Raw genomic sequence first — 13255 nt, forward strand, 5'->3', positions numbered from 1 at the left:
TATGTCTGCCAGGACTTGAGGTCATTAGGTCAGAGGTCATGTTCAGAATACTACTCAGAGTTCATACTCATTTCTGCTGTACTGTATATAGTATATCTACTATGCACAGTGTGCATACTTCATGCATAGAATACCTAGATGACACGTTAGGTTTGGCAAAAACTAAAGTGCAGTATGAAAACACAGCATACTGTGAGGAATACAGCCTCCCACAATGCAATGCAAAAGACTTCCATTTTCTATTATTTAATTGGACTGCCAAAGTTTAAAATGCAAAATAACTGTTTTAAATTGAATATGATACACAACTTCTTGTATTAAGCATGCAAAATTATGTCATGTGACAACAATGCCTGTTTGAAATATTAAATTGCATGCATAATGTATACTGTTTCACAAGCTATTTTGAAAAAAAATAAATAAGACATATGTATGTAGCCAATATGATTTTAGTATGTAAAGAAAGTAAATAGATAAATAGAATCAATGTAAATGAATGTAACAAGAATAATTGCCACCTGCAGAAAAAGAAATCTAATTAAAATATGATTACAGTATGTGAAAAACATGTTTACAACAAGTTGTTTCGCTCACACTTTTTTTCTTTTGCACCTGCACAAGAGTAACAGAAAGAAGGAAGTGACATCAATGCCCTAGGAGTGGTCCATCCTGTCTGCCATTCTGAGTTCAGGTCAAATCTCAATTAGCAGGAAGCCCTGATCATCAGCTCCGATGTTCACACACATAAACACCTTACCACAGTAAACAGAGATTCCCAGATCAACTCGATCTGTCTCTCATGGGAAAGCTGGGGTTTGCTGTCAGTCGCAGATTTCCCAATAACATGAACATGTTCTTGTTTGGAAACACAGGATCAAATTGAGCTTGCGTCATTTCGCTTTAAAAAAAAAAAGGTAATAAATCACGAAACTGTACTCTAGAAGTACAGTACACTAAAACTTGGTTATAAGATACAACATGACAGATAAATGAACCATCTAAAATCTATGCTAATAGTAAAGCTAAAGAGACTGATTGATTGACAGTTGAATTCAGACGCCTTGATTGACAGGTCTAACACTCACTCAATCCTCTTACTGATGTTCGAGGCAGTGAGGGAGCTCGCCCGCATTCTGATGGGACACACACGACAATTCTGCTAGCTTTAGCTTTTTTGCTAAGGGAGGAAGTGATATCTTACCAGCAAAGCTTGAAGAACTCAAAGATTTGCTCAAAAGGATAAAATAGAAATAAAATAGAATTGAACTGAATAATGAATTTAATTTAATAAAATAGACATGATCAGCAATAAGGGGGAAAAAAAACAATGATGGAAAGAACATGAGCTGATGTTTCAGTGAAAAGAAAGTTGAGAGAGAGAAAAACAGACACGCTCACACACAGACAAATGCGTACGCCGCTTTAGGGGTCAGCCAGGCGCATGATAGGATTGTCGGCTGTGAACTAGAAGTCGTTAACCGTATATTAACTTGGAGAGGTAGAGGGCGACACTGTTATTATCGTTTTTCCTGGCTGGGATTAAGTGGGCCACACGCAGCCTGTCACAAAGAACTGGCACTGAGAAAGCACGAGGAACCTCACGGCGCTACACTGACAACCGAACGCATTCGAACAAGCCACGGATATTCGCCTTTTCTCTCCTCTGCCTTTCACTCCTTCCTGATTTCTGTCACTCTTTCTCACACTAGCCACTAAAAGCAGTCTTCTTTCTTCAATAGGCCAATCTGGAAAGGATTAACCTAACAATGGTCGCCTCAGTCTAATTTGAGACAATCGTGTGCTAGGCAAGAGATACGGCTAATTAAACCATTAATGTCACAGTAGTATCCCGCTGGTGTGGTCTGCACTGAACTCTCAGACAGTTGACCCAAAAGTATTTGAACACGAAGGGCCAGATTTACTAAACAGGGTAATTTAGCGTGAGAGCGCAATTCCAAAAAAGTGCCGATGGGAGTGGAACGTTCTGCATGTGATCTACTGATGACACACAAATTAAAGAACATGGATGCAGCTGGATAATTTCCATAATAACCAACACAATCTACCAAGAGCAGCGCAAATTAGCGTCTGATTTAAGCTTTTTTGGGGGCAGTAAATAATGGCGGAAATACCAGTAAATTGACTAGCACAACCTTTAGTAAATCACCTTGCATGCTTCATTTAAATTCTCTCCTCCCATCAATTTTGCGTCTGAAAGGGAAATTCCTACAAATGCATATGCAATTTGGACAGCTGCAAAAATAACTGTGTCCATGTCTTTTCAGTACTAATTTTTCACTGTGTGTTTTAACACCAAAAGTGTTGAAAATTCAATGTATTGTCTCTATTGTTTTGTGGTACAAACTGCCCCATTCAATTTCAGTCTCCCCTGGTTATGACTCTAATTATTCTTTTCTTTTGTCTTCATTACAATTACTGACGACTTTCTATTCACACTGTTTTAATCCGGTAACACTTTACAATAAGGTTCATTAGTTAACATTAGTTAACTACATTAGTTAACATGAACTAACAATGAATGCACTTTTACAGCATTTATTAATCTTTGTTAATGTTAATTTCAACATTTACTAATACATTATTAAAATCTTGTTAACAGTTAATGCACTGAGCAAGCAAGTGGGCAAGTGAACTGAAAGAGATTAACATGAACAAACAACAAACAACTGTATTTTCATTAACTAACGTTAAGGAAGATTAGTAAATACAGTAACAAATGTATTGCTCATGGTTAGTTCTTGTTAGCTAATACATTATCTAATGTTTAACTAATGAACCTTATTTTAAAGTGTTACCTTTAATCCCAAATTTTTTTATCAAACCTCCCATATCACCTTCTTTAAAACTGTATCAAATGCCCTTTTCGAAAAAAGAAACATTTCAGTGAGCTTTACTATTCAAAATTATTCATAAAAATAACATATTTGCTCAGCTAGTTGGCAGGTGCATCTTAGGGCTAGTTAGCATTTTAGCTTAGCACACCATCAATACATGACAATTTATGAAATTAAAAGCATGTTTTTGCTACAAACTTACTTTTTAATGTAAGTCGAGTGTTTTAAATAATCTTCTGTGATCTGATGACGCTTCGGATCAAAAAATCAGACAGAAAGTATATCCTTTTACAGTATTCTGCTCATTCATAAGGCTATGTCGATTAGCACTGCATTATAAATATACATTATTGTTATGAAAATACGCGACATGGCATGAAGAACACAGATAAACCATACATTGTCGCAATTGACCCGTCGCAAAGACCTGACCCCCTTAGTTACTGTTGCTTTGTCCGACAAGCCATGGCGCTGTCACGCCACACAGAGTGAAAAATACATTGCGGAGCAAAGAGGACACTGACAACACGTCGACAGACAAGGCAGAGCAGGTTACTTATGATTTTAAGCAAAGACCCAGCTTTCAAACTGTGTAATTTGTAACAATAAAAACTGTTTTGTGGCTCTTTAATGTGTCATGACAGATTGCTGTAGCTCCTCGTGAACTGATCATCTCTTCCTACTAGTTAATTTATAGCATCAAATAAACATGAATGAACATCAGACGGAATGTTGTTTCAAACATGGAAAGACGTCACTCAGTACACACCATTTTTCAAGTTCAATTCCACTGAGGTTAATCTTCTAACTCCTGACTGCTTTGTCGGACAAAATGGCGGATTCGGCGTTGTGATTGGTTAGATCGCTTGTCAATCAAAATCCCAGCGAAGGGTCAATTGTGTGTTTATTGTCTTCAAAAAGTCTCTATCTGCATGTTATAGCGATCTCCTGGAATGTCTCCTACATTTCCTGGAATGTCACATGATATGGCTGCATCACGAGTGCCATTTGTGGACTAAATGTGCACAAAGCGCCCTCAGGCTGTCAGTATGAATTGAAAACACAGTACATCAGAGTATACAGCGCTCATAATGATTACATTTGGGTAAAAATTGAATAAATATTCTTCTCTATATAAATCTGACAAACATATGAGAATCTATCAATATTTCTCCAAATCTGCAACATTTTCAGACGTTTTTTCCTCAATGGATGCTGCTGACACTCTCTTAATTCATATTAAAGGTATTGACTCATTTTTTCATTTTCATAACTCCTAACACAAATTAAGCCATAACTGTCACTATAAGCTCTCAGAATAAAACAGAGGTCAAATACTGAAGCTTGAGTCTTAGATCCTTTTAAATAATGTATAGTTAGTCAAGGTAATAACATTAAATCTAATAGTAACTTTGAGCTAATTTAAACAAGGAACGATTCAGTGCGTCTGCATCCTCATGAAGGTTAACAGGTTAATTAGAAGATTACTCCTCCTGAAATTACGTTTAATAACTTCACTTATTGCTTTACATTACTATATAATTCTGCTTCCTATGGAAACCTGACTCTGAGTAAAAATAAATAAAACAGGTCATTGTGAAATGAAAATAAAAAATGAAGTCACACTATTAGATAAAACAAGATCTAAAGTAACACTATGAAAAAATGTCACAGTGATAAGAAATAAAGTGACAACCCATTCTCACAGGAAAACAGAACTATTTAACAAGGTGTAGATTTCGTATGAAACGCACAATTTAAAAAAAAGTAAGTATGAAGGTCGACCCCTAAACATAACTGTCACTGGGGCACAAGCATATCATACGAAAACATAAAAATTAGATTTTACAAATACAAACAAATTAGCCATGAATTCAGCAAAATATAAAATAATTACAAATTGCCATTAGATTGTGTTGGACAAGAATGACAAAGCCAATCATGAAATATAAAGTCAAAATTATGAGGATTAAAATCAAAGTAAGAATTGCAACTGTGACAGAGCCAAGATTGCATATAAAGTCGCAATTACAAAAAAAAGTCATAATTATCTTTGTACGTCTGTGGAGAAAACATGCTTCTGTTATTATACTGTAGGGATGCCAAAATTACACACTTCACCTTTAACAAACTTCTTTTGTGAAATGTTTGGCTTGAAAAGTGCTTGGGCTGATGACATTGAAAAACATTTCTAAATGTGTCCAAATGTGCAAAAACCAAACAAACACGTACCAACGTCAGACAAAAGACCTAGATAATGTAAACATTGTACTTGGTCATATTTCGTACAGAAAATATGATCATGATCATGCACAGCAAGTTAATGTGACTTGAGCTCTATTTTGCCTGCTCGCCATGAACTTTTAGCTTAGAGCTGCACTTTTTCAGCAGGCCGTTAAATGTAAAATTCAAGGGCACGGTGACCCATTTCCCTCCATCAGCTCTGTGAATGTTGTTTTGGTTAGAGAACAGAGATCCAGATGTTGAGCTCTGAGCGTTGAGAGTCAGGCCAGCCAAGAGGGGCTGAGAACCGAGTCTTGGGGGTACAGGAAGTCCCACGGTATCCACGGGAACTTTCGCATTCCATTCTTCGCCGGCCCTCTGACAGCTTTTGACATCCCCCAGCGTGGGCTCACCGCATCACCGCAATGATCCCAGAGTGGATAGAGAGCACTACTTCCTCTGAGAGAGCCGACGGCAGAGTGTTCAAGTAACGTCTTACGGAAAACACATCAGAAGGACAATCTCACACGTATAAACGTTCTTGTACCCCTCCTGCGCCAGAGGATCTAACATCACAGATATAATACGAGACTCGTAAGTGGAGACGTTTGAAACGGGCCGACAGGAAAAGAACCTGCAGCCAACTGACGTGCCGCCGTCCACTTTAAAAGTGCGCGTTATCGCTTCCCGTAAAGCAAACACACAGCTCGCTTTGAATAAAATTAAAAACTGTTTCTCCTGAAGCTAACTTTAGGGACATGGCTACTTATCCAAGGTTTTTTTGGCACCCTAAACATAAACAGAAGTGAGAAGGGAGGGTCTGGAATAAAATGAGACATGAACAATAGACGTCCAGGGCTGCAGGGGTTGGAGTGGAGGAAGGTGGGGGTGGAGGCCCTGAACTGAAAGTGATTAAACCGAGAGGAAGAAAGGAGAAAGTGAGGAGGCGTCTATTAGATGTCAGTGTGCTTTGTATCCATGTCAATGAGACGGGATTAAAGTATTGGAAATAATCTTAGAGAGCCGATGAAAGGTCAGTCCGGGAGAGGGAGAGGCCAAGAGGAACATATGGCCCAGCTGAGGAGTCGCTAATGTTATACAGCGGGTTAGAGACACTAACACACACACACATATGAATGAGAGAGGGACCGGTTCAAATAAAACAAATAAAGAGATCCAGATAAATAAGTATGAAAAGTATTGTGTTACATGTGGCGTAAATCGAAGCACCCAGTGGAGATCATTTCGAATTCTGTGAGCGGTTACGATTAGCGGTATTCCTCCTGTCTGTGTGAATAAATCAAAAGTACTAACAACAACCTGCAGTTGGACAATTCGGTCAAATATATTCGTCGATAAACGGCGAGGGTGGATATTGTTTGTTTACAGATGTTGTTTACAATCCAAATCTTAGTAAATATGAAATTAGTTGTTTTAACAGCATAATAAGGGTTCATTAGTGTTTTTAACACAGATTTGGATTAGCTGTGTTCTTTGTGTATCTAATTAGAGCATCACTCTCAATGCAAAACCAGCAGAATTAACCATAGCCAGACTAATTACTGGTGTGAAATCAAATCGGCTCGTTGAAAGAAGTGCGCGCTAATGAGCCCTTATTAACCAAGCTAAATAACTCAGAGGGAAAAGGCGGAACTAGGATTTATTTTTCTTTAGGTTACGTGTTTAGGAGAAATAATAAGTCATAATCGAGGCACTGTCATTGAGCTTGTGAGAAAATGTGTAGCTGCCAAGAATACATACCAAAATTAGGTTGTTTTCTTCTTCTTTTTTTTTTTCACCTTTTTATTTTTTGTTCTTTCCTGCATGACCCATTTCTCTGGGCTGCAGAATCATGCGACGAGAGATCAGGAGTGACACAATCAGATCAGATCACAACATCCAAACTCTCTCACCTTTATGACAAAAAAAAAACTTGATGGCAAAAAAAAAAAAAAAATTATATACAAAGACAAAACGTGGGAGGATTATCAAGTAGAGCTGAGGGGAAAATTGCTGCACAAAATGCAATTCTGCATTCTTTTAAATACATTTTTAATAATTATAGTGAAATGATAAATATGCAGGACAAACCATTAGAGATATAAATAAGTGCTACACTAAATTGAAAAATTTGGGCTATTTTAATATATAATTAACAGTAAATAAGCTCCTCTCTAGTGTTTTTTTTATTATTATAGCTAACTAAGGTAAATGTGACATATTGTTCACAAGCTGTTTTACTGACGTCTTTCCGTGTTTGAAACACAAATAAAGTGATTACATAAAGTGAGACATGATATATTCCGGTGAGTTGTATTGTAATTTTCAACATACCTTTTGATGTTCATGCATGTTTTTCGAGATATAACTTGTATTAATGTGGAAGAAAAGACTCCGCTTGAACTGAGATGCTACAGCGATCCGTCATGTCACATTTAAGAGTGTCAAAATGCCATTTATTGTTTTAGAATTTGTTGTTAGAATTTGAAAACTGAAACTTTGTTTCTTATCAGAAGTAACAAAGCACAAAGCTCTTAGTGATTATTGGATGCAGGTGCTACAAATGTTTGATGTAGCAAAAAAAGCAGACCTGGCAACCCTGGCTTGAACTACAGGTCATTCATAGGGTCAAAAAAGCTTGCTTTAACGTAGCTTTTAACTGTTAATGCGTTATCGTCAGGTTAACTAAATTCAACATGAGAGATTTTCTTCACACACAGTATGAGTTGCAGTCTGAACACGTTTTTCTGCACCCTTTGACAGGATATAATTGGCCCTGATCATCAGCTGTTTTTAAACAATCGGCCGGTGGCCGATATTGATAATAAAATCTTTTATCGGCCGATACAGATTGCTGGCCGATACATCGGTGCAACTCTACTGATAATATATGTTGTTCAGAACATAAATTTGTACTGCTTTCATGCAGCATCCAAAAATCCAAGTATTTTATGAAATAGTGACGTACTAGGCAGTTTTTTTTTTTAAAAAAGAGATTTTGAATCACTTTGTGTAGCCATTGTGACTACCTGAAATGGAATCATGAGATGCCTGGATTCCCACCTAGTGGAAATGTAGTAAGTTTTTGATGGCCTTGAAGTTACCAAGACCTTCTAGTGGGCCTTTTCACTGCACATGGGACCAATGCACATGAGTTCCTCCAGCAGGTTCATCAGCCTGTGTCCATATCGAGCCTCTTTGCTCAGTGAGGTTTAAAGGCATATGAGCATGTATAAGGGAGCCACAGCTGGCTCCCAAGAGTTCTGACCCGTTCTGGTCAAGTGAAGCATAAACTGTGTCGGCTGCCCACAAACACGTGAGTCAGGTATGAAGGGGGGCGGCAGATCTGTTGTGTCTGACCGCGGTCGGCTGAGCAGCTCCAGTCACACCTGAGTCCATTCTGCAGGAACGGGTCAGTGGCTGAGACCGAACAGCTACAGCCGTCCAACTCCTTACTGACTGCTGTCTAAACTTGAAGTAAACATGCAGAGCAGAACCGGGAGAGCCGATAGTGGGAAACCTTTTTTGTTTTTTTCCTTTTTCTCAGTGGGGTTTAATTTTCACAAATGAGCCTGAACGATCTTTTGACAAACGTTACAAATCAACCTAGTCTGGTCATCTGCACACAATAACTCTTACGCACCATTCCATGTGGTGTAAATCAAGTCATTTTTCTCCTTCGGCAATAGATTCTCACTGAGATAAAACTTTGATTTGTGGCCTTTCCCAGTGTCACAGACAGATTATGAAAAAAAGGCATCTTGGGAAGTTGGGAAGCTGCAAATATTCCAGCAAAGGCCATTTCAGTGAGACCAAGACAAATGCGATTCAATGCTGATTTTCTTCAAATCGGTTAAGCAGCTCTTGATATGTTCACCTCGTGTGCCTATATATATATTGTCTCAAAGGGACGATTAGCAATTTTCATTGAGCGTAGCGGTTGCTAACCATTTTGCTGCAACAATGGGAAAAAGAATGTTTTGCTCAATTCCGAGAACCATGACCTGTCAAAGTAAATGCCCTTAGACGTCGACTAATGGCTTCCACATTACAAAACGCATAACTCCACACAGCTAGCCCGAAGCTAACAACATTAACGACAAAGAAAATACTACCTTAAGGACTGTGAAATCTTTAGCGTTGCTAAAAATCCTATTAGCAGTAATGCTAACATTATTACAACTACAATTACATCATTCAAAAAGGATGCAAGGGTTTAAATTTGGATTTAAAGAGATGAATGTTAGGTGGAAGAAAGCAATGCCCTAGGGGATCGAGAGAGATGGCAAGAACAGGGTAGAAAGGATGGGGGGGCCAGGGGTCTCTGGCGTCTATTGTTTCACAGCCCATTATACATGTGGGTTTCATTAAGACAAAATAAAGGAACCAAGAACACTGTCTTTTGTACTTCTGAAGGGGGAACCATAATCCAGAACCAGGCCAGATCTCAATTTAAAGTACATACCATGTAGATATTATCTAAATTGCTTACATGTTTACTGTCAAACATCTTTTCAAGAGAAATTACTCACTCAACACTTTTAGCACAAAGACTAGCCTTTGACTAAAGCCTTTAGGCCTGTAATTTACTCAGGCAAAGACAGCAATAAAAGGCACATTAATATTAAGTGTTTGGGCTCAGCCAATCCTGATCCCACAACAAAAAGAACATGGTGGAAAAAATAGCAGCAAAAGAAACAACATGATAGAGCATTTAACTAACAAGTGACTCAAACATACAAACACAGCAGACCGTGACGGCGGTAAGACTCCAGCATGTCTTGAGAACTACTTCAAACGCGACGTCAACCACAGCCTCAAAAAGCATGACGATAACAATAAAAGTATCAGATATATTCAGGGACACAAACAGTGTTAGGAAGTGTTAATGAGGGAGAGATCCTACCTGTCGATGATGACGGGATCGGAGGGTGTCTCGTTTCGGTTCCCGCAACTCTTTTTGTCACAACAACGACTGAAGGGACAGAAGAAAATATCAGTTAAAAAAGGGCATCATGTATAACATTAAGACATTTACGGTCCTATGTCATGAGTACTATACCGACCATTTTTTCTGAACTTTTTTTTGTCCAGAGGAAATGTTATATTTTGATTGTCTTTGTATTTGTGTTTTAACTATTAAGGTTTATGCAAATTGTATTGAATAACAATTTGCTAAAGAAACATACTCAATGCAAGAACATTAAAGGTGCCATCGAACGTTTTTTACAAGATGTAATATAAGTCTAAGGTGTCCCCTGAATGTGTCTGTGAAGTTTCAGCTCAAAATACCCCATAGATTTTTTTTAACTGCCTATTTTGAGGCATAATTAGAAATGCACCGATTCAGGCTGTGGCCCCTTTAATTGCTCACGCTCTCCGCCCCCTCCCGAGCTCTCTATCACTGCATAAACAAAGTTCACACAGCTAATATAACCCTCAAAATGGATCTTTACAAAGTGTTCGTCATGCAGCATGTCTAATCGCGTAAGTATAGTATTTATTTGGATGTTTACATTGAATGAGTTTGAGGCTATACTCCGTGGCTAACGGCTAATGCTACACTGTTGGAGAGATTTATAAAGAATGAAGTTGTGTTTATGAAATATACAGACTGCAAGTGTTTAATAATGAAAATAGCGACGGCTCTTGTCTCCGTGAATACAGTAAGAAACGGTGGTAACTTTAACCACATTTAACAGTGCATTAGTAACATGCTAACAAAAGACAATTTACAAATATCACTAAAAATATCATGCTATCATGGATCATGTCAGTTATTATCGCTCCATCTGCCATTTTTAGCTATTGTCCTTGCTTGCTTACCTAGTCTGATAATTCAGCTGTGCACAGATCCAGAGGTTAATACTGGCTGCCCTTGTGTAATGCCTCGATCATGGGCTGGCATATGCAAATATTGGGGGCGTACACCCCGACTGTTATGTAACAGTCGGTGTTATGTTGAGATTTGCCTGTTCTTCGGAGGTCTTTTAAACAAATGAGATTTACATAAGAAGGAGGAAACAATGGAGTTTGAGACTCACTGTATGTCATTTCCATGTACTGAACTCTTGTTATTCAACTATGCCGAGGTAAATTAAATTTTCAATTCGATGGCACCTTTAACATAAATGCTTAAATATAGAAGCTACACTAGAACAGGAATTTAACTGGATTGGGAAAAGTAGTTTCTATGGCTGCATCCAAAATCGCATACTTCCCTACTATATAGTAGGCGAAAAAAAGTATGTCCGAATTCACATTACTCATAAAAGCGAAGACAAAAAGAACCTACTTCCGGCGAGATTGTGAAGTGTGCATACGATGGACACTTTACTATCCCATGAGGCCATGGCAGAGGATTTGTGAATGGCAGTGAAGCGACGCAACTGACGCTGGTAGGTCACATGATAATGACAGCATGGTGGATGTAGTACGTCTGGATTACATTCAAACTACGCATATAGAACATACTTTTTTAGTGGTCATGAAGTATTCAAATAATTTAAAATAAGTACCTATTCAAAAGTATGTGATTTCGGACACAGCCAAATAGATGGTTAAATGGGAGTGGCTTAAAAGAGGGCTTGGTGACATCACCCAAAAAGGAAAGTCGTTTCAGTGGTGGAACAAGTTAATACAGACTTTTTTCTTCTGAATAATTTAACCAATGAATTGCACACAATAAGAGCAGAAACATGTATTAAGAAAGTAAATAAGGTAATTTTTTGATGCCTTATTGACTTTATAAGTTAAAAACTAAATCTATCACCCCCTTGAGTACTGAAGTGTGTTACTGCCACATTAACATAAGAACCCGCGTTAAGAACTGCTTGCTTGTGAGTTGGCCAAAAATTCGCATTTGCATAGGTGATGAAGGTCTAGCAGAATGACAAGAGGAGAATTTAAGGTGTGTGAGGGGCTTCAGTGGCGGTTTGGAGACCACCGGCATCACATTTCTACCGCACAGATGGCAGTAGGACACTGAATAAGGGCTGGGGACAAAACTGTCACATGACACCCCTGGCATTGTCCTTCCCCCTTCAGTTTTTCTTCCTCCCACAACTCTCTCTGCTTCCACCCTCTCGCCTTACGGTTTCTCTTGTTACCTCATTCCCAGCTCCCTATTTTCTCCAATGACACAGTTTTCTGATGTACCAATAGACTTTATCATTCATTCATGGACTACAAGCGTTCAGGAGATCGTATCTTAAGATGTACCATGCTTATTCATGAGGAACTGTGTGCGATTTATATAATACACTTCTTCAGGTATGCATGATGAATGTCTTTCTTTAGAAACTCATCATGAATAGAGGGCTAAAATCTCTCTCTCTCTCTCTCTCTCTCTCTCTCTCTCTCTCTCTATCTATATCTACATCTCTATCTCTCTCGCCCCTCCTTCTGCAAGGCTTCCTCAACTAGGTCAGTGTCCTCCCAAAGGACTGGAACAAGGGATTGCAGTGCCTCTGTGTGTGTGTGTGTGTGTTTGTGAATCTATGTGTGTGTATTTATACAGTGCAGGAAGAAGATTTGTAGGAGCCTAATGATCAAATCCGGCAGCGCCCATGGGAGACATGGTTTAGCTCCTAAAAAACACGGAACCTTGAGCATACAAATTCATAGATACACACTCAAAACAATTAAAGACAAACATTTTTAACTAGGTTTTCGCAACAAGCAAGGGTGTTGTAGGTGGTTGCCAGGGTGTTGCTATGCGGTTTTGGGTGGTCAATGGGTCAATGACAAATAATTGTCCACAACAACGCAAAAGAAAATGTTCTTCCCTTTGTAATTATGTTGGTCTCTTTTACACCATTTTTAATGAAATTTCACTTCTAATGACCCTAAAAATGTCATGTGGTGGTTTTTTTTTTGTTTTTTTTATTCAACTTTTTACCTTGAAAATTGTTTAAAATATAGAAATATCATGAATTTATTAATTATATTATTATATTATAAATTCATTAATATCACTGTTTTGGGGAGTTACACTAAACAACATTTTACAACTTATTCTAACACTGCATTGTCATAAAAAGCTCCAATTATCTGATTTTTTTTATTTTTTATTATTTGCCTTGATATAGTCATAAGGGTCTTCAAGGGCCTTCTCTGCATGTTTCTGCATATTGCTTGCACCACATGACTTTAATTTTGCCGACAAATGTTTTTTT

At 38.1% G+C, this 13255-nt stretch overlaps 1 protein-coding gene across 4 annotated transcripts in view; it reads right to left on the reverse strand.

Moving 5' to 3' along the window:
* ebf1b (EBF transcription factor 1b) overlaps positions 1–13255 on the reverse strand; it is a 149984-nt gene that overhangs the window by 117525 nt on the left and 19204 nt on the right. For all 4 annotated transcript variants that reach the window (XM_048167297.1, XM_048167298.1, XM_048167296.1 and 1 more), the window contains one exon: positions 9985–10053. In XM_048167297.1, coding sequence (XP_048023254.1) covers positions 9985–10053 — 69 coding nt within the window. The remainder of the gene's footprint in view (positions 1–9984; positions 10054–13255) is intronic.

The sequence above is a fragment of the Megalobrama amblycephala genome, linkage group LG18 (genome assembly GCF_018812025.1).
Source record: "Megalobrama amblycephala isolate DHTTF-2021 linkage group LG18, ASM1881202v1, whole genome shotgun sequence".
In the NCBI taxonomy this organism is placed as follows: Eukaryota; Metazoa; Chordata; class Actinopteri; order Cypriniformes; family Xenocyprididae; genus Megalobrama; species Megalobrama amblycephala.